Genomic DNA, 24,308 nt, shown 5'->3' on the forward strand with positions numbered 1-24,308 from the left:
CTCCGCGGCATGTGGGATCTTTCCGGACCGGGGCACGAACCCGTGTCCCCTGCATCGGCAGGTGGACTCTCAACCACTGTGCCACCAGGAAAGCCCCTTTTGCTATAATTTTAAAAGGAACACTGTGGTTAAAAAAAAAAAAAAAGACTGTGCATATGTCAGTAGTATTTACATAAGACAGATTCTCAGACGTAATTACTGGGTCAAAGACTGTGAACCTCTGAAACATTTGCTGCCTTCCAGGAAACTGTTCCAATATACGTTCCTTTGGAAAATCCTAACTTGAAATGTTACGGATCTGATATTGCTTTTTGTAGGCATAAAAGCCTCATCCTTTATTAACTGAAACTTAATTCTTCCACTTTGGAGATCAATACCTGATGCATACAGCTTCGCAGTAACCTCTAGTTTAATCAGCATTCCTCTAGATAAAATGTTGAAGACATTTTAGCTCCTTATCAGGAAGGGCTGTCTAAACAGAGAGCTGTTCGAAGATCGGAGCTCCTCAGTCCTGGAGGCAGGTGAGCAGAGACTGGACAATTACTTGGCAGAATGTTATAGATTCCTTCTTTTTTTTCAGTCCTCAAATCTTTGGGAAACACCTCGTCCCTCAGCGACGTGCAAGGACCTGAAGACCCAGGCTGAATTTCGAGAGTTTAGCTAAGTGATCCAGTCCTGGGATTCTCCAAATTCTTTATGGCTGCCTGGACCTTAATTTTAGGCTTTGTGGAGGGTGTGCCTGTGCGAATGAATGACAGGAAACGCAGGAAATGAAAACTAGCTTTTATTTTATTTCAATTAATTACGTTTCTTAAAACTATCCATCAAGCCCACTTGTGGGTTTTGGATACAAAGATAAATTCTTGCTGAAAGAACATTCTGGGGCGGGAAAAGGAGAGGCAATTGTGGGTGGGGGAGGTTGGGCGAAAAAAATCAATATCTCCTAGTCTTCTCGCAGTATGGCTCGTTTCCCGTACTCCTCGACCCCCGCTACCAAGCCCTGACATCCCTTCCGTGGAGTTAGCGCCGGCCGGCAAGCGAGCAACGCCGGACACTTAGTAGCCCGGAACCTCGCGTGCGCGTTTCCGGCAGCAGCGTGCAAGGGGAAGTGTTTGGGCGCCGCACCGCCTCGCGCCATGCCCTTCAGCACCGCGTTCGGAGGTGAAAGCTCGTGGCTTGGGTCCCGGCCGTGGTCTTGGTGATTTTCTTTGCAGTTGGAGGTCAGAGGCCAGGCCTCAAGTGGAAACGGCCTCACCATGATGAACGGCCGGCCGGGCCGAGTGCCCTTACAGTTCCTGCCGAATGAGGCCCGGAGCCTGCCGCCGCCCAAGCTAACCGACCCGCGGCTCTTCTACGTCGGCTTCTTGGGTTACTGCTCCGGCCTGATTGATAACGCGATCCGGCGTCGGCCGGTGGCGTCGGCCGGTGAGGGCTGCGCGGGCGGGATGGTCTGGGAGGAGAGGGGGCCGTAGGGCTGAGGGCCGGCTCTGCCTTAGGCTGCCTGAGGTGCCTCCGCTTTTCCGGGCCTTTTCGCGTTAACAGGCCCCGCCTCGCCTCCCTCAGGTATCCGCGCCCCGTGAGCTTCTCAGAATCGGGCCGGCCAGAGTGTCATTTCAGGAAACTGAGATGCAGTGCAATCCACGACCTCGCAGTGAGTCTGTGAAGGACCCCGGACTGAACTGCCTGCTCCCCTCTCAGTTCGCGCTGTGGGGTGTGCAAAAATGAGCGATCAATCTGTGCAATGCACTACTGACACTGCGTGCATTATAGCATTTAGTCTTCAGACACCTTGGGTGGTGAGGTGGGGGAGAGGTATTATCCATAATGGGGAAACAGAGCCTTAGATTAAAGCAGCTTGCCCAAGGTCCTAAGTAGCACAGTCTGTTTTTAAACTTCAGAGTTTAAAGAGAGTGCTGTTCAGAACCAGCACTTCTCAGATTGAATGTGCATACTAATAACTTGGGGATCTTGTTAAAATGCAGATGCTGGTTCATTAGATCTGGAGAGAGGCCTGATGGTCCCAATCTCCCAGACGCTGCTGGTCTGGGGACTTCACATTGAATAGGAGGCTCTAAACCACTGGGCTCTATTTCCTAGTAGATCAGTGTTCACCTGTCTGAGACCAGCAGTGATAGTAAGTGACACAGTTAACTGTGCTAAAGTCTATGGCTTTCCAAAGGGAAGAGAGGGAAACTTTGTAAAAGGTGTGTTTGAATTTAGCTTTGATATGTCAGATGGATACTTGGAGAGAGCCTTCCAGGCCCGTGGGAGGCTAGTGGGAGTGGATGGGGGCCAGTTGATGAGTGAGTGCCGAGTAGGGCGTTAAGGCAACAAAGATTTAGGTGGATGGTGGCAATTTATTCTCTAGGCAGACGGGAACCTTACATGCTTTTGAAAGCTATCAGAGGAAGTTCAGTGATTGGACCTGTGTTAAAAGGTCAACTTTGTTAGGAACTGATTGGAGCCAGGGAGCCCAGCTAGGAAGAAGGCTAATACAATGGTCCAGGCAAGCAGGAATCACCTCACTTGTGCCTCTTTTGCCTTCTTCCAGCTGTATGTGTGCCTGGAGGTCGACTCCCAACCCACCAAATTTTGGCATTTCTAGTGCTCAAATAGAGTTGAGATCCTGTGTGCTTTGGACATGCCCCCACTCCACAGAAAGCAGTGATCTTTGTCCATTTCTGCCACTAGGAACTATGGGGTGTTCTCCCTTATCACCACTCCACACTTGCCCACGCCTGTCACTTGGTGTAATGGAAGGAGCTCCATTTTGGAATTAAATGGCCTTGCTCCGCTGCTTCCCAGCCATGTCACCTTGGGCAAGTTACTTGATCAGAGCTCAAGTTTCCTCATCTATAAAGTGAGAATAATTCATCTTTGCATATTTTTTTTTTGAGAATTAAGTGAGATTCTGTAGGCAGATGCCTGACACAGGGAAGGTGCCTAACAGGTTTCCCTTTCCTTAGCTCTTGTTCTGCAAACAGTTTACCATATATTTGTTCAACCTTAACTGAGCTCTTTCTCTGTGCCAGGCAGTGTTACACACTGGGTGTATGGGGGGAGGAATACTGTCCTGCCCTTGAGGAACTCCTAATTGTGTCAGGGAGACAAACAGATCTGGGTCTAGGTGTGACAGACAGGTATTTTGATAGAGGTGGGTGAGCAGAGAGTGCTTTGGGAGCATAAAGGAGGTTCAGATCAGAGGGATCCTGTTCCAGAGGAAGAAACGGTTGGCTGAGATTTGAAGTATGTATCACTTAATCTCACCTCACTGTTGTCAAAGAATGTTTTGTGCCTTTTCTGGGAGACAGAAGAGCATAGTAGTTAAGAGCACAAGCTTTTGGATTTGACACCACCTCCTCCCTACTAGCCATTTGATTCTGGAGAAGTTACTTATCTCTGTGAGCTTTAGTTTCCTCATCTATGAAATAGGGATGGTGTCTACCTCTTTGTGTGGCTGTGAGAACTAGGTGAGATAATGGATGTAAAGCACTTAGCCCAGGCCTAGGGGTCAAAGTTCCTGAGTTCCCTGGGTTTTCCCTTAGTTGCTTTGGAAAATTCAGGTCTTGAGGACTTTATTGAAATAGTTTTCCTCAGTAGCATTTATTGAATGCATACTGTGTTTATCTAGTTCAATGTCTGGCATATAGTAATGTTCAATGAGTATTTATTGAATGAATGTGTAGATTACAAGGAAATATAAAACATTGTCCCAACCATCCAAAGATTTACAAACCAGATGGGCATATCTATTAAAAAGGTGAATTGTGGTACAACTTCATGCACATAGGAGGAGTGGGGAAGAGAAATACACAGTGGATTTTCCAACTATGGCCATGGAGAGTACCTGACATTCTGTAGGTAGTTGGAATATTCTGTCAATGAAATCAAGTTGTGCAGATCTTTTTCAAGTTAGCAGAAGATATTAAATACAATTTTTTCTTAAGCTTTTCTCCCATCACCTGTTTTTAAACCCTTGTTTCTGGTTACCCCTTACCTGCCCTAAATTTAGAGTTAGTTGGTATCTAAGTGTAATCCACAAAATTAAATGTTTATTGATTTCTAGTTTAATATATCAGTAGTTTATGGCATTCTGCGAAGAGCATCATGGCTCTCAAGTTTAGGTTCACTGAGTAAAGGAAAGAAGGGGAAAATAATTGTGGGAGGGTTGTGTATGTGGTGAAAGGGAGACCACTGCTGAAAGAGAAGAGGCTAGGGAAATGAGGATTTGAGAAGAGGCCAAGCCATGCCTTTAGGGCTAGGACACTGATATCATCTAAATCTTCTGTGAGGGATATGAGTAAGCACAGAGAGTCTGAGTCTTTATCTGTGTAGTCCAGTGGCACATGGGAGAACCCAGCACATTTTGGTTTGCTGTATTACAGGTGGCCCATTAGGGGAAGCAGTGGCTCTTTGGGCTAAGGGAGAAAGCAGAAGAGCCTGGGCCCTGTCCAGTCCCAGGTCATAGTGATACTTTGTATTTTTATTGTTTTACAATTTTTCCAAAACACTATAATAACTACTGTGAAAAAGATAGGTTAGGTATTATCTTTGTTTTAGAGGTAGTAAATTGATTTGCCCAAGGCCATTCATTATATATTTATTAAGTGCTGTCTGTGTGCTGGTATACAGAGATGAATCAAACATTGACTTTGCCTGATAGTAGAGAGAGAAATAATTACTATAGCAATTTACATATTAATAGAGATGAGTTCATCCTTTTAACTCTAGGAAAGTTATAGGAAGGTTTCTTAGCAGAAGTGATGTCTGGGGCTTCCCTGGTGGCGCAGTGGTTGAGAGCCTGCCTGCCAGTGCAGGAGACACGGGTTCAAGCCCTGGTCTGGGAAGATCCCACATGCCGCGGAGCAACTGGGCCCGTGAGCCACATTCACTGAGCCTGTGCGTCTGGAGCCTGTGCTCTGCAACAAGAGAGGCCGCGATAGTGAGAGGCCCGTGCACCGCGATGAAGAGTGGCCCCCACTTGCCACAACTAGAGAAAGCCCTCGCACAGAAACGAAGACCCAACACAGCAATCAATCAATCAATCAATAAATATTAAAGAAAAAAAAGAAGTGATGTCTGAGTTGAATCTTGAAGGATCAGGAAGTTGCTGGACAGAGAAGTAATCAGTGCGTGGTATATAGAAGCATGAAGGAGCCTAGTTTATGTGAGGAATTAAAAGTAGTTCAGTATTGTTGGGCACAATGTGCATATCAGGGAGTGTCAGAAGATGAAGGTGGAAGAGGCAGCTCATGAAAGGCCTGGGAGATCATATGCACGAGTTTAGGGTCCTGTTGACCATAATTGAAGAAGGGACTGACAGACTAGTTCGTGTTTTAGTAGAAATTCCTCTAATGACAGGGTAAAAGCTGGGATCAGTGTGGAGTAGAAAATGAGGTGAAAGGGAGACCAGTTAGTGTAAATGCGCACAAGTTCCCTGAAGTGAGGAAAGGAAATATTTATAAGGTAGGATTGACAGTGACGGGATGTAGGAGAAGAGGGGAGGAAAAAAGATAATTACTATGTTTATTACCCAGGACATGGATTCCTGGGTAAATGGTCTTATTCTCTGAATTAAGAAAAGGAGGTATGAATAGGAAGGAACTGAGTTTGTTTGGGGGTATTCAGGTAAACGTATCTGTCAAATATTTGGCTATATTTGTTGTTCAGCATGGGTGCCTGAGTTGGACGTTACTTATAGATTATAATAGATAAAACTATAGGAATAAAAGGTTCTCCAAAGGAACATCTATGGGATAAGAAGAGGGCTGGGAATAGAATTCTGAGGCATAGCTAGAAAACCTGCCCTTAGCCTTTTGCAAAAAAAAAAATTTGTATATAAAGTTTATACCTTTGCATCTCCCCTTCACATTTTAAATTTTGGCTTTCCTAGATCATGTGATCCTCTCCAGTCTTATAATAGGATGATTTTTTTAGTAGGATGGTTTTATTTATTTATTATTTATTTATTTGCTGCTCCGCGTGGCATGCGGGATCTTAGTTCCCCAACCAGGGATCGAACCCATACCCCCTGCAGTGGAAGCGTAGAGTCTTAACCACTGGACCGCCAGGGAAGTCCCAGTAGGATGATTTTTTAAAGATAGTTTTTGAATAAGTAATATATGCAAAATTACAAAATTTAGCAGGTACAAAAGAGAATTGAGATATATTTGTCGTACAGTGTACTGTTTTAGTAACCACTAGATATGCAAAAATAAATTGGTATATGGAGACAAACCAGATTGCTTTTAGACCATCTGTAGAGGACTTTACCTCTCCTCGTCATCTTCTGAACATGTCCTGGAATACAAGCTAGTGTAGGTCTAAAGTTAACTTATTGAAAAAGAAAAACTTTTTTTTCTGTTTCAGTCTGCCATTCAAGTTTTTGTACTTATCCACCTTTTTCCTTGAAGAAACTTATAAAACCTGAATTTTAAAAATCTTGGGTTCTGTTGATAGTTATATTTGTAGACTTAATGTTGCTTTTCATAGTTGCCAGATATCCTGAGGAAGATGTCCCAAAGAATACCCATGTACAAAAGCCTTTTTTCTTAAAAGAATGTCAAAAGAAATAAATTATATATCTGAAACATGAAAAATGTGATTTTTAATACACGTGACTGATTTTCGCTTTCTTTGGGATTTGTTTCAATTTCAGGTTTGCATCGCCAGCTTCTATATGTTACTTCCTTTATTTTTGTTGGATATTATCTTTTAAAACGTCAAGACTGTATGTGTGCTCTGAGGGACCATGATATGTTTGCATATGAAAAGTCACATCCAGAGGATTTTCCTGAAAAAGGTATTTCAAGTTAATTGCAGAAAACTTCTTTCTTATTCTGTATCATTTTCCCTGGTTAATCTTATTTATGCCTGTGGCTTCAGTGCCTTCTGTATTCTGTTGACTTCCACATCTTTGTCTATAGACCAGCATTCTCTTGAATTCATATATCCAGTTTCTGGCTGAGTACCTCTGTGTCCGTCAGACAGCAGACAACTCATGTCCCCTCTGCTTGCCCAGACCTTCTGTTCTGTGTCCTGCTTCAGTGAATGGCACACTGTCCACCTAGGCTCTCCAGCCAGAAGCCTGGGAATCACCTTCAAGTCTGTGTCTTTGACTTCCCATTAGTCATCAAGTCTAACCGTTCTAATCCCTAAATAATTCTCAGCTCTGAACTCTCCTCTCTACCCTTGCCACTACCCTGGTTCAGGCCCTGGTAATCTCTTGTGTGGGCTCTTGCACTTGCCTCCAGCTTGCCTCTGCCTTTAGTCTTACCAGAAATCACATCTGTGTGGGTAAATATGGATGTGCTTAAAACAGCTATCCATTGCCTTTTGGATAAAATCAAGACTCCCTAGGATGGCTTGTTTTCCCAGGCTGAGCTAATTACCTGGTAGAAACACTTAACTCATACCTCTTATCCACCCCTTACCACACACAGGCTGTGTTGTGTCCCTCACTGGACTGTAGCTTCATCTTTGTTTCTCCAGCCTCCAGCACAGAGCCTACACATAGTAGGCACTTAATAAATAATGGCTGGCCTGAACTACATAGAGCCCTGCCTCATCTCCTGCCTCATGAAATGCTGTCCTGAACCTGCCCTATATCGCTTTGTACATGCTATACCTCTTTAGTCCTCCTCTTGCCCCATTTCCACTCTGCGCACCCAACAAATTCCTGCTCAAGATTCATCATCTCAATGAAGCCTTCATCCAGCTATAGACAGGAATTTCCTTAGCATACTCTACTTATCTTTGTGCAGCTGTGAATATAACTGTAATACAGCTGTTTTCTTGTTCATATTTTATACAGATACACAATATAGATGTGTACATACGTGAATGAGTGTAGGAAATTTTTGAAATTTTGTAAATATATAGATTTTTAGATTTTCCTATTTATGTAAAAGTATAATATTAAGCATTTAAATTTCATCAGACTGAATGATGATGTGTAGGGTCCTATTTAGCTCTGAAATTGTATTACTCTAACATTTCCCTAGCCTTCAGTCACATATGTGATGTTTATGGTGGATCAGAAAGGCAACTTTTTTTTGCCAATGAAGAGCTCAAAGACTAATACAAAGCCATGAATAGTAGGTGTATCAGGGATGGGAAATACTCAGAACTGCTGGATGTTAGATCTGAAAAAGGAATCTTGGGAATATTGATTTCTAAGAGGGAGACCCAGTATTAGTTAGTCCTCAGTCCCAGACCTCTGGCTCTTTGCCTCCACATTTCCACTAGCTCCCTCTGGCAGTGAGTGTAGCCTCACGGGCTCATTCTCTCTGAGCAGCAGATTACTGGCAGGTGTGCCAAGAGCCTTCTGCACGGACAGTGCAGTCATGGAGAGCTTGAAGGCCCCAGCTCCTGGCCCCTCCCTATTCATTCCTTCTTTTACCCCTTCAGCTAGGATCCCCCTGGCAGCCCTTTGCCCCTCCAGATAACCATCTGGATGTCACCACAGATTCTTCCAAAGTTATTCTTCATTCAGTGGAACAAAATGCCTCAGTGATTGCCAAGCCATGGTTGAGGACTAGAAAATAAGGCAGTTCTTAAAAGAATATTAAGTGTTAATTTTTCTTTAGGAAATATGATTTTTTAAACACAATTTAAAAATCTTCTGTGATCTTTCTTTTTATAGATAAGAAAACTTACAGTAAAATTCTTGAAGAATTCTATCCAGTGCGTTGAAGTCTCCAAAATGCTTGCTCCGGTTTCACTGATACTGGTTTCTTCTGAATTTTGTGGAACTGTTTCTGTGACATCTGAAGTTTATGTTAATCTATACATTAACACCTTGTGATTAAAATGGTCATCATAAGCACTCTGACTCCTTTTTGTCATAAGAAAAATAGTTCATCAGAGAATGGTCAGTCTCCATTTACCTAGTTTTAAGAAGCCATCTGGGAGATTTAAAAATGGGGTTCTAGTTCAGAGTTGGCAAACTATAGCCTGTGGGCCAAATCTGGCTCACTGCCAATACAATTTTACTGGACACAGCCAAGCTCATTTGTTTATCTGTTTATGGCTGCTTCCATGCTACTGCAGCAGAGTTGAGTGGTTGTGACAGAGACCTAATGGTCTGCAAAGCCTAAAATATTTAATATATGGTCCTTTACAAAAGAGTTTTGCCTGCTCCAGTTCTAATGCCAAGCAAGCCAGATTATGGAAGGTTTTGTGAGTCGTGCAGAATAATTTTGACTTGATTCTGTAGGTAGTGGAAAGTCACTAAATGATTTTAAATAGGAATAACATGGTCATGTTTGTATTACTGAGCTCTCTGCAACAACATAGAGGGTGGTTGAGAAGGAGGAAACTCAAGACCAGGAGAACAGCTGACACGGCAACGGGGTCTCAGCTCTTAGATGGATCATCCTGGAGAAAGTGGGCTCAGTAGCTAATTCTGTCCACAGTGGAGCTTGGTGCAATTAGAAGTAAGAGATCCCACCTAACTAGAATGAGGTTACTCTTTATGGCTTATCAAGTCCAAATGCTTGTCCAAAAAGTTTTTGTTTCCAGGGTCAGATTTTATAATCAGATTAGGTTTTGGAGATTAATAAAAGTGTTTGTTTATATGTGATTTCAAATTAGGTGGCAGTCTGAATATAGGCAGATGGGCAAATCAGATGGTTCCATCTCTCTTCTCTTGAGTCCTACTTAAAAATGAAATTGTGTCTGAGAAAGTACTTTAGAGGTTAATAAAGATATGTACAAATACAAGGTCTTATTTTTTATTGCTACTGCAATAAATATAGTTCACCTGTGCTCAGCAGGTGTAAGAGTGTGAACCACTCACTCAGAGTTGGGTTTTTTTTTTTTTTTTTTTTTTTTGCGGTACGCGGGCCTCTCACTGTTGTGACCGCTCCCGTTGCGGAGCACAGGATCTGGACGCGCAGGCTCAGCGGCCATGGCTCACAGGCCCAACCGCTCCGCGGCATGTGGGATCTTCCCGGACCAGGGCACAAACGTATCTATTTGGAACCTAGAAAAATGGTACAGATGAACCGGTTTGCAGGGCAGAAATAGAGACACAGATGTAGAGAACAAACATATGGACACCAAGGGGGGAAAGTGGCAGGGGGGTGGGGGTGGGGGTGGGATGAATTGGGAGATTGGGACTGACATATATACACTAATATGTATAAAGTAGATAACTAATAAGGACCTGCTGTATAAAAAAGTAAATTTAATTTTTTTTTAAAAAAAGAGAAGTTATATAAGGTAACAGGATCCATATCCTTATCTGTAAATTTGAGGTGTTAGGAGACAAAGCACAGTCCCCAGATATATTATCTGTGCAGATGCTAGATGAATGCTGAGGTCCCTCTCAACTCTAGTCAGTAATTCCATGAGTTACAATGCTTCCTCTTTACCATTGACCTAGTCTTCTGACCAACCGTCTTGGAAGATAATAATCCCTTGCATTGCCACATTAGCACAGTTGACAAACTGCATTTGCTATATTTATTAATAACTAGGAAAACGAGGCCCAATGAGAGGCTCATAGTTGCACAAGTTAGTAGCAGAGTCAAGTGAACAAGACCTTCCAAGTTCTAGTTCAGTTACCTGCTTGTAACACCACCTTGAGGGAAAAGATTTACTAGGTACCTGACGGAGAGAGGAGGAGAGCATCAGAGGGGATCTCTCACCTAGGCCACCCTCACTCCCAGTCCAGAGCAGAAGCCCCTTCTGCACCCTCCTGACTGATAATCATCCGCTGGACCACTTCCTTCCTCTCCTGTGGCCAGAGCTATGAGAAAGTTCATCTTTATGTTGAGCTGGATTCTAACTCCTCATGGCCCCTCCCCATTACATGAAAATACTCACCCCACCCTAAAGTCATGGGCCTTAACTCTGCTTATATTAGCACAACAGGGTAGTGTGAAAACCCATCTCCCAGCTTTAACTTGCTCAGTCGCACAACAGCCATATGAGGCAGAAAAACATTAGTGTCGCCCTTTTCAGATGAGGACACGGAGACGCAGGCAAGGGGAGGTACTTGCCCAAGGTCTCACACATGACAGGAGGAGACTCAGCCCAGCTCCCCAGACCTCAGAAGAAAGTGACGGTTTTCCCTCTCTCCAAGTCCCCTTCATGGGCTGGCCAGGCACACAGCCGCAGGTGACCTGGGGTCATCCTGCATTGGACAGCTGGCCTTGCCTCTCCAAGGTACAGAGGGCAGCCGAGTCCAGCCATGGACCTGCTGTGAGGGCAAAGCTTCCCCTTTTAACCCTTTCTGTATTGCAGGTCGCAGAGTAGAACAGAGAACATGGCCAGCTCTTCCCTCTGGCTGTGTGGCCCTGGGCTAGTCACTGCTCCTTTCTGAGCTTCAACTTCCTCCTATGTTGTAATAAAGATAAGAGCAAACATCCATTGAGGGCTTGCTATTCTAAACTAAGTTAATATATGCAAAGTGCTTAGAGCAGAACTCAATCCTTCCAATAATCCTATGGGGTAGATAGTCCTCGTTCACAGAGGAGGAAACTGAAGCCTAGGAAGGTCAAGAAATTAACCTTAAAACACACACTTAGTTCTTAGGCAAGGAGGAGTTGGAACAAGTGCTAAATCCTACCCACCAGTAGTTATGAGGATTAGAGATGGTGTTTGTGAAATATCTGGAATATTGCAAGACCTCAATAAACACACACTGCCTCCTGGCCACTCCCCTTTCCTATGCTATGCTCCCAATTCCTCCTTTATTCTTCCATTCTAGGACTTGCTACACACAGTTCAGTTCCTTTTGTACCTGTCCTGGCTCCCAGGACTGCAAATGCTCAGTAGATGCTGGCTGAATGATGACCGTTAGATTCACTTTTTGATACACTCTAGGGTCTTTGGTTATAATGTCCAGGCACCTTGAAAAATAGGGTCCCTGACTTGGCAGGAGGAAGTAGTGAGGACTTTGACACTTTGGCAAGGGACCCCAAGTGGCTGCAGCCACACATGGCCAAGGCACAGCAGGTGCTCAAAGCCAGCTCATGGGCCTGACTCTAAGGTGAAGCTTTTTTCCAGAATTCCAGAAGGAGAGGTGTGCCGTACTCTGTCCTGACAGTCTTCATCATGCACGGTGCTTTCCTCAATATGTTGCTGCAGACAAACTGTTAGCAAGGTGCATTACCCAACATTACCTCCCCACCAGTCAGCTGGGAGAAGAATTTTCATAAAATTGTATCCTAAACTATGAGTGGAATAGAGCAGGTTTTCTAAAATAATAGATTAAGTGAAAACATTTAATTTTAATAGATTACTTAAGTAAACATTTGATTAATTCATTTCCAGCCCTAAAACATTTTTTGTTTGTTTGTTTTTGACTTTTACTAGGGAAAACACCACGCCGTGCACCTTGTGGGATCTTAGTTCCCCACCCAGGGATTGAACCTGCGCCCTTGGCAGTGAAGGCATGGAGTCCCAACCACTGGACTGCCAGGGAAGGGAAAACGTTCTTAAAATGTTTTCTCCTCAGGAAAATGGAGCTTCTGTGTATTTAAACATCCAGGATGGCTGGGCAGTGTGTTTAGCCAGAGACCAGTAGGCTGGACATTGTGGTTTAGGTTCTGGGGCTGCTTCCAGGTCCACCTGTGACCAGGCTTCCAGGGCTCCAGCATCCACGAGTATAAAGTGAAGGGTTTGGAGATCTCTGAGGGAAGGCCTTTCCAGCTCTAGTTGTATAACTCCTTCTGAATCCATGTTTGGGTCACTAAGGATATTATTATCCTGCTCTACGTCTCTCATTTTTAACCCAGCTCCAGAGTCACTGACTCAGAACTGGAAAACATGATGTCCTGCTTGCAGACAGGGCTGGGAGAGCTGACCCGGCGTGGTGGGCAGGTCAGGAGTGCCCCATCAGCCCCATCAGCAGCCTCCTGGGCCTACCTTTACCTTTGAATAAATAGAATTTATTCAACAAGGGGGCTGACCTTTGTTAAGTCCTCCCCAGCTCAGACTTTGGGGACTCCAGCTGAGCACAGGGCCCCTGTGTCCTGCTGTGTCAGTCTGCTTCTGTGTGTGCATCGTAATCCCATCTCAGGCCAGTCCTTTCCCAGAAATGCTCCTGGCCCTGGCCCCGGCCCCAGGGATTGAGGGGGCGCTGTACGTGTGAGTGAGTGAGTGAGTGAGCGCACCAATTTGTAATTGGGGGAATAAATGAGCAGTGTGAGTAAACAAGCGCAGAACAGACGGAGTAGCCCTGCGAAGGAGGGACAGGAAGGTCTGCGTGGCCAGGGTCATGCAGCCAGCAGGCTACAGACTGAGACTGCCTCCATGCCCACCTGGTGGATGAAAGATAAAATGTTACTGACTCAGCAGCTGCCAGCTGGCTCCAATTATCAGGGATCTAAGGGCACAGGCTGCGCTCAGACAAGTTCTAGGAGTGGGGAGAGGAGGCAGGCAGGAAAGAAAGGACAAGGGCGTGAGGTCTTCTCAGGGGGTGCGATGACGCAGGAGAGGTAGCCCTTGGTTCAGAAGGGCCCACTGAACTCAGGTGTCCCTGCTCTCAAGTTGCCATGTCTCAGGGTTGGGAGGTTATCTTGTCCAGCTGGGCCACTGCAGGTGGAAGTAGCAATGGAGAAGAGCGAAGTAGCACAAGCTGGGCTAGACTTCAAGCATCATTCAGTTTCCCCAGACTTCCCTCCCACCCTCAGGTGGGGAAACTGACACCGAGTGAGGCACTTTACTGGAATGGCCTCTGCGGAGCTGCCTGTGACCTCACCCTCAGGGTATCTGAATGCCTCAAGTTGGAAAAACTGAACTGGTTCCAGATGGACTGGGGTCAAGGCCCCCAAGGGCCAGGCCAGGAACACCATGTGACCGTGGTGCCAGGAGTAAGCTGATCAAGTGCCCTGGGAAAGCCAGACTCCAAGTAACCCTGGCTGAGCTTGAGCCCAGGCAGCTGCAGAATGGACTCAGACCTAGGTTGTGACAAGTTTTCTAGTTTTAAAAATGATTTACATACACACACTCATGTCACCTGATGCCCATGGACCTCAGGCTGTTTCTCACTCCAGTTCTGACCTACTGGAGAACACAGGGGGTCAAGAGTCACTGAGCCCCTGCTGTGTACTTTGACCCCCTGCTGTGCCATGAGGAGTCAAGAGAAAACTGGACAAAGTCCCTGCCCTCCAGAACCAGACTCCCTCTGTCACTGGGGGGACTTCATGCACTGAGAGCCTGCAGTGTGTCTGTGCTGTGCTGGGCCTGGGGATGTAACAGGGCACGAGGGGGTCAAGGTGCCCCACTCAGACAGTTTATATCTAGCGAGAAGAAAGCTATGATGAACACATGCACAGATAAATATGATAATATCACATCATGACATGTACTAGGAAGAAAATAAAGTAAATTAATAAGCTAGAGCCTTGCTACTAGAAGTGTCGTCTACAGACCAGAAGCATCCAATAACCAGAGAGCTCATCAGAAATGCAGATTCTCAGGCCCTGCTCAGGACCTCCTGAATCTCTATTTCAGCGGGACCAGCGGGTCAGAAATTCACTCCAAGCATGGTAATTGCCCCAGGGAAAAAAGAAACATTTGAGATGTAAATGTTCTCAGCTTCTGGAAGCTCTGTCTTGCAGGCAGAGGGAACAGCCAGTGCTACCAATCATAAAATACTCTCCTTAAAGGCACAACTAACTCTCTAGGGAACCTTAAGCAAGTCATCTTACCTCTTTAGGCCTCAGTTTCCAACCGGGTAAATCGAGGAGTTGAACTCAGTAGAGGCTCTTTCAAACTGAAAAACTACAATAGTCTGAATGGAGGATTCGGAGGCATCAAGAGTCAAATGATCCGGGGCTTCCCTAGTGGCGCAGTGGTTGAGAGTCCGCCTGCCGATGCAGGGGACGCAGGTTCTTGCGGGTCCGGGAGGATCCCACGTCCCGCGGAGCGGCTGGGCCCGTGAGCCATGGCCGCTGAGCCTGCGCGTCCGGAGCCTGGGCTCCGCAACGGGAGGGGCCACAACGGTGAGAGGCCCGCGTACCTCAAAAAAAAGAATCCGTCTGCCGATTCAGGGAACAAGGGTTCGAGCCCTGGTCTGGGAAGATCTCACATGCCACAGAGCAACTAAGCCCGTGCTCCACAACTACTGAGCCTGAGCTCTAGAGCCCGCGAGCCACAACTACTGAAGCCCTCACGCCTAGAGCCCGTGTTCCGCAAGAAGAGAAGCCACAACAGTGAGAAGCCCGCGCACCGCAACAAAGAGGAACCCCCACTCACCACAACTAGAGAAAGCCCGCGCGCAGCAACGAAGACCCAATACAGCCAAAAATAAAAAAAAATAATAAATTAAATTAAAAGAGTCAAATGACCAGCGAAGAAAGAGCTATTTGAGGGAGCAGCAGGGCCCTGGAGTCCTCAGGTTACCCTAAGAGGCCCAGGCCTTTTCTGTCCCTTGGGAATAGAAGTATCTCTGCTTGGGGAATCCACTGCAAACTCCACTGTTACAAAGGCTCCTTGTGAGTGGCTGACTGGCGTCAACCCAGGAAGCTGGCAGGTCTTCCTGACCAGCCTCCACTCTGGTCTTCCTCCCTATCATACCCCTCCCCCCGTTCTGGGAAGACCCAGCCCTCTTCCAGCTGATGCAACTGGCTCCCGGGGCAGCCTACAGGCTTCTGAGCTTGCTGAGTAGTAAAGAGGGGGGTTGATAGGAAAACAAAGTGCTCCCTAGTCAGTCAGTCACAAAGGTCTGGATTATCAGAGCTGGATATACTCTAGCACTCCTGCAACTCAACCTCTACCTTATTGATGAGGAGCCTGGGACTCCAAATTATATTTTCAACCATGTTTTGTTCACTCCCCTGGAAGGACTTCACCTGCCATATATATCATTTACTATAAAGCTATTATATTTTAAAATTCTGTGACCAGACAAAAGTAGTCACTCATATGGAAAACATGTCTGTCTCTCCTCTACCTGGGGTCCTTGAGGGCAAGAGACAGGTCTACCTCTTCCCTATGACCCCAGGAGCTCAGGAAATTTTCCTCGGTTTGTTGGCTGAAAGGATGAATGAATGAAAATTGTGGGGACCTGTCTATCCTTGGTGTGCTTCCCAGATATTTCTTCACTCCTTCCTCTGTTGTTTTCATTCAGTACACTTTTACTGGGCTCCCCCTAGGGAGCCTTAGGAGAGAGATCCAAAAACAATATTGCTATGATATATAGCAAAGAGTGTTTTGCCTATGTTTTCTTCTGGGAGTTTCATGGTTTTAGGTCTTACATTTAGGTCTTTAATCCACTTTGAGTTTATTTTTGTATATGGTGTTATAGAATGTTCTAAGTTCATTCTTTTACATGTAGCTGTCCAGTTTCCCCAGCACCACTTATTGAAGAGACTGTCTTTTCTCCATTGCATATTCTTGCCTCCTTTGTCATAGATTAATTGACCATATTGTGTGGTTTTATTTCTGGGCTCTCTATTTTGTTCCATTGATCTATGTGTCTGTTTTTGTGCCAGCACCATACTGTTTTGATTATTGTAGCTTTAGGGTATAGTCTCAAGTCAGGGCACATGATAACTTCAGGACTGTTCTTCTCAATATTGCTTTGGCTATTCAGAATCTGTATCAGGATCGTTTTTCCAACATCAGTTGCTCACTTCATGTCTTTGTGTCAAGTTTTGGTAATTCTTGCAGTATTTCAAATTTTTCTTTTTCTTTTTTTTTTTGGCTGCACAGCATGGCATGTGGGATCTTAGTTCCCCGATGAGGGATCAAACCTGTGCCCCCAACAGTGGAAGTGGGGAGTCTTAACCACTGGACCACCAGGGAAGTCACTCATTATTACTATATTTGTTGTGGTTATCTGTGGTTATCTGTGGTCAGTGATCTTTCATGTTACTATTGCAATTTGTTTGGGGTATGACAAACTGTGCCCATATAGGATGGCAAACTTAATAGATAAATGTTGCATGTGTTCTGACTGCTCTACCAAGCAGCCATTGCCCCATCTCTCTCCCTCTCCTCAGGCCATGCAGCAATATCAAAATCAGGCCAGTTAATAACCCTACAGTGGCCTCTATGTGTTCAAGTGAAAGGAGGAGTTACACATTTCTCACTTTAAGTCAAAAGCTAGAAATGATTAAGCTTACTGAGGAAGGCATGTCGAAAGCTGGGATAGGCCAAAAGTTAAGCATCTTGTACCAGTTAGCCACGTTGTGACTGCAAAGGAAAAGTCCTTGAAAGAAATTAGAGGTACTATTCCAGTGAACACACGAATGATAAGAAAGCAAAACAGCCTTATTGCTGATATAGAGAAAGTTTTAGTGGTCTAGATAGAAGACTAAACCAGCCACAACATTCCTTTAAGTCAAAGGCCCTAACTCTCTTCAACTCTATGAAGACTGAAAGAGGTGAGGAAGCTGCAGAAGAATAGTTTGAAGCTAGCAGAGGTTGGTTCATGAGGTTTAAGGAAAGAAGTCATCTCCATAACATAGAAGGTGAAACAACAAGGGCTGATACAGAAGCTGCAGCAAGTTATCCAGAAGATCTTGCTAAGACATTTAAGGAAGATGGCTACATTAAACAACAGATGTTCAATATAGATGAAGCAGCCTAATATTGGAAAGAAATGCCATCTAGGACTTTCATACTTAGAGAAAAGTCAATGCCTGGCTTCAAAACTTTAAAGGACAGGCTGACTCTCTTGCTAGGGGCTAATGCAGCTGGTTACTTTAAGTTGAAGTCAATGCTCATTTACCATTCCCAAAATCCTAGGGTCCTTAAGAAGTATGCTAAATCTACTCTGCCTGTGCTCTAATGTGGATGACAGCACATCTGTTGACAACATGGTTAACTGACTAATTTAAACACACTGTTGAGACCTACTGCTCAGAAAAAGAGTTTCCTTTCAAAATATGACTGCTCATTGACAACGCACCTGGTCACCTGTGAGCTCTGATGGAGATCTACAACAAGATTGTTTTCATGCTTGCTAACATGACATTCATTCTGTAGCCCATGATTCGGGGAATAATTTTGACTTTAAAGTCTTATTATTTAAGAAACACAGTTCCTAAGGTTATAGCTGCCACAAGTAGTGATGCCTCTGATGGATCTGGGCCAATTCAATTGAAAACCTTCTCAAAAGGATTCGCCATTCTAGATGCCATTAAGAACATTCTTGGACTTCCCTGGTGGCGCAGTGGTTAAGAATCTGCCTGTCAATGCAGGGGATACGGGTTTGAGCCCTGGTCCGGGAATATCTCACATGCCGCGCGCGAAGCAACTAAGCCCGTGCGCCACAACTACTGAGCCTGTGCTCTAGAGCCTGCGAGCCACAACTACTGAAGCCCATGTGCCTAGAGCCTGTGCTCCGCAGAAAGAGAAGCCACCGCAATGAGAAGCCCGTGCACCACAACAAAGAGTAGCCCCCACTTGCTGCAACTAGAGAAAGCCCACACGCAGCAACAAAGACCCAATGCAGCCATAAATAAATAAATAGATAAATAAATAAATTTATTTTAAAAAAAGAACGAACATTCTTGATTCATGGGAAGATGTCAAAATATCAACATTAACAGGGGTTTGGAAGAAGTTGACTCCAGCTCTCATGGATGACTTTGAGGGGTTCAAGACTTCAGTGGAGGAAAAAACTGCAGATGTGGAAACAGCAAGAGAACTAGAATTAGAAGTGGGGCCTGATGGCTTCTCTTGTTGTGGAGCATGTGCTCTAGGCGGGCGGGCTCAGTAGTTGTGGCTCACTGGCTCTAGAGCGCAGGCTCAGTAGTTTTGGTGCCCGGGCTTAGTTTCTCTGCGGTGTGTAGGATCTTCCCAGATCAGGGGTTGAACCCATGTCCCCTTGCATTAGCAGGTGGATTCTTAACTTCTGGGCCACCCGGGAAGCCCCATACATATACTATATTAAAGTATACACATATAGCATACATTCTATATCTATATTCTAAATATAATAAATTACAATTTTCCTGATTTCATGCATCTATATATTATTTATGGTTACATATACAGTAAATAAAAACTTACATGGGGGATAGACATAGAGTCTGTCATACAGAGTGAAGTAAGTCAGAAAGAGAGAGACAAATACCGTATGCTAACACATATATATGGAATTTAAGAAAAAAAAATGTCATGAAGAACCTAGGGGTGAAACAGGAATAAAGACACAGACTCACTAGAGAATGGACTTGAGGATATGGGGAGGGGGAAGGGTAAACTGTGACAAAGCGAGAGAGAGGCATGGACATATATACACTACCAAACGTAAGGTAGATAGCTAGTGGGAAGCAGCCGCATAGCACAGGGAGATCAGCTCGGTGCTTTGTGACCGCCTGGAGGGGTGGGATAGGGAGGGTGGGAGGGAGGGAGACGCAAGCGGGAAGAGATATGGGAACACATGTATATATATAACTGATTCATTTTGTTGTGAAGCTGAAACTAACATACCATTGTAAAGCAAGTATACTCCAATAAAGATGTTAAAATGAAAAATAAATAAATAATTGCACAGCCAACCCCAAATGTAAGAACGACTCCTATCATTCAGTCCTAGAGGGTCACAGACACACTGAATTTTTAAAGCAGATTCTAGACGATGAAATTTAGTCTTGATGATTCAAAGTATGAGGGCATAGGGTCACACGACTTCCCTAAAAAAAAAAAAAAAAAAAAAAAAACTTACATGGGAATGAAAACATCAACTTAAGGAGCCAGCTCTGGGAAGAAGGAGGGTGAAAGGGAGGAGTACATGGGTACTTTCTATTTGTTAGGTCTTATTTCTTGAGCTGAGTGATGGGTGCATGGATATTTATATATTCATTCTCTCATATTTGTGAATACATTCAGTAATTAGAACCAAAAAAAAAAAAAAAAACCAAAAAACGGAAAAGGAAAGTGGGAAATGTTTTCCAGGTAGAGGTACCAGCTTGGGCAAATGCCCAGAGACACTAAGGAGCAGGAATACCGGTGACTCCTCAGCATGCTGCACTCTCCCAAACGCCACTACCCCCACTTCCCACCTCAGCCCTTTTGCCCAGCCTCACCCTCCGCGGCTGACCTTTCTGACCATATCAGCCCCCTCCCCTATCGGATAGGCTCTCATCCCAGTGGCAAGTGTACACCTCTCGTTTGACCGTTCAATTCCCGAATGCCTGTCTGGCCTCAAAGCCTGCAGACTCCAGGAAGGCAGGACGGCTTCCAGCCCCAAAGCTGGGTCGCAAGGCGGGGGGCGGGCCGGCCGCTGCAGCTTCGGTCAGCAGGGGGCGCTCCAGGGCAGGCCAGGACCGGTGCTCAGCCCGCGCCCCCGCCGCCGCCCGAGCCAGCTATTGCGTCCCTGAGCCCCAGCCAGCGCGACGAGACACGTCGCCAGCGGAAACACACGAGTTTCCAAGCGGTAATTGTCCGTCTCGCTTTGATAAAAAGGGTTGGCCGATGCGGGAGACAGTGGGAGGAAAATCCTCTCATCGTTTTTAAGACCGCATTCACCAGATAGGCGTCGTTAAGGTTTCATAGCTGTTTATTAAAGAAAGAGGTTTGACTCAGCAGCTGGAAAGCACGGAGCCGATTTCTTTCTTTCCTACCACTGCCCTTTCGAACCGATTCTGCGGACTCATGCTTTACTTTTCCCGGATGAAATCTCGGCAGGTCCCCTAGCTTTCCGAGAGCCTCCCGGTTATTGTCAGGCACTCTACGCGCAGGCCAGTGTTAAAGCAAAACTGCCCCTGTTCTGGCCACCTCTGGCTGGGACACCTGCTGGCTGGGGAGGGGCCTGGGCAGCCTCTCTCGCCTCGCTTTTCTGCTCCTCCTGCCCCTGCCCCGGCTGCCTCTGGCACTCCAGAGCTGGGGGGAGGGGGTGGGGTAGTCTCAGCCAGGAAGGTCTACCTACGATAGAGCCCTCTGGTCTTGGCAGGTTCCAGATACTGACATTTTCTCTCAGGAACACTTCTGATAGGCTCCTGGGAGACCTACCACACCATTCGGCTACAGTACCCCTAAAAAAAGGGGGTGCTTCCTCTTTGGGGCTGTTTACAGCCCCTTGGCTTCTGCATCCCTCCTCACACTTCCAGCCTTATTCTGCGGGAGTCCCCTCTCCCCTGAGCGGAAGCTCTCTTCCACGGGGTGCTTTCCAAGAAGGTCTCATCCTTCTCCTTACTGTGGGATCTACAGGTGCCCTAAGAGAAACACACAGCTGGAAGTACAGCCCCCTGACTAGAAGCGCTCCCCCTCCCCACTCACCAGATTCCAGACCTCACAGCCCCACCTCCAAGGCTCCCCAAATAGTTCTCCCAAAGCCTCTCTCCCCTGGTTCGAGGTGACGGGGGAGAGCTCCTTCCCCTCCCTGGTAAGGTGTGGTTGGGGGACAGGCAGAGTGAATGCGCTGACAACTCTCTCGGAAGAGTCTTCTCTCCGGCGGTTCCTGGGGGATGTTGACTTTCTCTCCGTGGCAGTCAGGTTAGCTGAGCAATGGCTTTTAGTCCTGCCCTCTCTCCTCCTCCGGAGTTCTGCATGGGTGGTTCAGCCTCTCACTTTAAGTTTAGCAGGTCTGGCCTTTGGGGCCTCAGCTGGAATTCCGAGGTGAATGGGAAAGTCTTTGTTTACATCTTATTAGTTTCCAGCCTTTGCCTGAGAGCAATGTCTCTAACCTCAACCCAGAAAAGACCTCGCCAGAGGATCCACCCAAAATACAAATCTGTCACTCCCCTGGTAAGACTTTTCACTCTCCAGCTACTCCCAGCAGGCAAGCTGCATTTCAGCTCCTGAGCTTTACAGACGCTTCCAGAACCTCACGCTTTCTCTCGCAACTTTGCCTTTCCTTCCACCAGAGGAGTTCTAGCTCCACTTCTCCACTTGGCTGATTCCTTGAGGTCTCTGAAGACCAGAGTCAAAATGTCACCTCCTCCAGAAAGCCTTCCACTACCTCCACTGTGCTTCCACAGCCCTTGCCACAAATAGTGTTTTGTTATGATTACCTGGATCTGTATCTGTCTCCCCACTCGATCCTGAGCTCTTTGAGAACAAGGATGGTATTTGTTTTGCTGAGTGTTTAAATTTTTTATATGAAAAACACCAAAAAGAAAGTAAAAATCACCTATAATCCCAGCACTTTTTTAAAATTGAACTAGAGTTGATTTACAATGTTGTGTTAATTTCTGCTGTACAGCAAAGTGATTAAGTTATACATATATATACATTCTTTTTTTTTAATTAATTTATTTTTGGCTGCGTTGGGTCTTTGTTGCTGTGCGCAGGCTTTCTGTACTTGAGGCGAGTGGGGGCTACTCTTCGTTACAGTGTACAGGCTTCTCATTGTGGTGGCTTCTCTTGTGGAGCACAGGCTCCAGGCACGCGGGCCTCAGCAGTTGTGGCACACGGGCTCTAGAGCACAGGCTCAGTAGTTGTAGCACACGGACTTAGCTGCTCCGTGGCATGTGGGATCTTCCCAGGCCAGGGCTCAAACCCGTGTCCCCTGCATTGGCAGGTGGACGCTCAACCACTGCGCCCCAGGGGAGCCCCACATTCTTTTTTTAAATACTCTTCCATTATAGTTTATCATAGGATACTGAATATAGTTCTCTGTGCTATACAGTAGGACCTTGTTGTTTATCCATTCCATATAACAGCTTACATCTGCTACCCCCAACCTCCCACTCCATCCCTCCTCTGACCCTCTCCCTCCTGGCAACCACAAGTCTGTTCTCCATGTCCATGAATCTGTTTCTGTTTCATAGATAGGTTCATCTGTGTCATATTTTAGATTCCACATATAAGTGATACCATATGGTATTTGTCTTTCTCTTTCTGACTTACTTCACTTAGTATGATAATCTCTAGTTGCATCCATGTTGTTGCAAATGGCATTATTTCATTCTTTTTTATGGCTGAGTAATATTCCATTGTATATATGTACCACATCTTCTTTATCCATTCCTCTGTTGATGGACTTTTAGGTTGTTTCCATGTCTTCGCTATTGTGAATAGTGCTGTTATGAACATAGGGGTGCACGTGTCTTTTTGGATTAGAGTTTTGTCTGGATATATGCCCAGGAGTTGGATTGCTGGGTCATATGGTAGCTCTATTTTTATTTTCCGAGGAACCTCCATAACTGTTTTCCATAGTGGCTGTACCAACTTAGAATCCCACCAACAGTGCAGGAGGGTTCCCTTTTATTCACATCCTCTCCAGCATTTGTTACTGGTAGAGTTTTTAGTGATGGCCATTCTGACCAGTGCCCAGCACTTATTTTGGATATCACAGAAAGGACAAAGAATCTCCCTTCTCCTGTATGTCCCACCAATCTCACCTCTAGTGACAAACACTTTTAAGAGGGTGATATGATTCTTTACTGACTTTTCCTGGCACACAAATGCGTGCGCGCACACACACACACACACACACAATTTTATAATTCTTACTATCATCTTCATCTACAATTTCCATTTTCACTTAACAGTCTATCTTGGGTATCTTTCCATATTACTGCATATGATTCTACCTCATCCATTTTTTTAAACTTGTGTGTATTTAATTTATTTATTTATATATATAAAACAAAAAATTTGCCATTTTAACTATTTTTAAGTGTACAATTTAGTGGCATTAATTACATCCACAATATTGAGCAACCATCACCACTATATTTCCAAAATTTTTTCATCATCCCGAACAGAAACTCTGTACCCATTAAGCAATAACTCCCCATGCTCCCCTGCCCCTCCCCTCATAACACCTGGTAACCTCTAATGTACTTTCTGTCTCTATGAATTCCCCATTTAAAAAAAATATTATTTATCTATTTGGCTGCATGGGTCTTAGTTGCAGCATACAAGATCTTTAGTTGAGGTGTGTGGGATCTTTAGTTGTGGCATGCGGGATCTAGTTCCCTGATGAGGGATTGAACCTGGGCCCCCTGCATTGGGAGAGTGGGGTCTTAACGACTGGAGCACCAGGGAAGTCCCAAATGCCCCATTTTTTAAAAATGACTGAATATTACTCTGCAGTAGGAAACATGATCGTCTATTTAACCATTCTCTACTAATAGACATTTAGGGTGTTCCCAAGTTTGGATAACAAACAATGCTACAACGAATATCCTCATGCAGAAAGTTGAGGAGTGGGGTTGCTGAGACATAGGGTGTGTGCATTCAGAAACCTAACAGGTACTTATCAGCCTGGGCATCACATTCTGCATGAAGGTTTCTGACCCCCATTCCCAGATATTCTGGTTTAATAAGAATGCACGTGGGCCCAGCAACCTGAATTTTTATAAAATCCTACCTGATCATTGTGATGGGAGAACACACAACGAGAAACATGGCCATGGGGCCTGGATCTGCTGTGTTCCTGGGTCCCCAGCATC

The 24,308-nt window shown here is 45.3% G+C and overlaps 1 protein-coding gene across 1 annotated transcript; it reads left to right on the forward strand.

Moving 5' to 3' along the window:
- The first annotated feature begins 1,111 nt into the window (after window positions 1-1,111).
- NDUFC2 (NADH:ubiquinone oxidoreductase subunit C2) lies at window positions 1,112-8,827 on the forward strand. The gene is made up of 3 exons (XM_004319326.4): window positions 1,112-1,425; window positions 6,659-6,802; window positions 8,645-8,827. The coding sequence occupies exons 1-3, from the start codon at window positions 1,257-1,259 to the stop codon at window positions 8,692-8,694; spliced, it is 363 nt and encodes a 120-aa protein (XP_004319374.1). The 5' UTR covers window positions 1,112-1,256; the 3' UTR covers window positions 8,695-8,827.
- The last annotated feature ends 15,481 nt before the right edge of the window (window positions 8,828-24,308 follow it).

Source organism: Tursiops truncatus, chromosome 8 (genome assembly GCF_011762595.2).
Source record: "Tursiops truncatus isolate mTurTru1 chromosome 8, mTurTru1.mat.Y, whole genome shotgun sequence".
NCBI classification, from domain to species: Eukaryota; Metazoa; Chordata; class Mammalia; order Artiodactyla; family Delphinidae; genus Tursiops; species Tursiops truncatus.

What these genes read in the sequence shown, in the direction of transcription:
- NDUFC2 (XM_004319326.4), top strand. Translation starts at nt 1,257, where the DNA reads ATGATGAACGGCCGGCCGGGCCGAGTGCCCTTACAGTTCCTGCCGAAT. An exon ending in TCGGCCGGTGGCGTCGGCCG is followed by an intron (nt 1,426 to 6,658) that starts GTGAGGGCTGCG and finishes TTTCAATTTCAG; the next exon opens with GTTTGCATCGCCAGCTTCTA. An exon ending in AGAGGATTTTCCTGAAAAAG is followed by an intron (nt 6,803 to 8,644) that starts GTATTTCAAGTT and finishes TTCTTTTTATAG; the next exon opens with ATAAGAAAACTTACAGTAAA.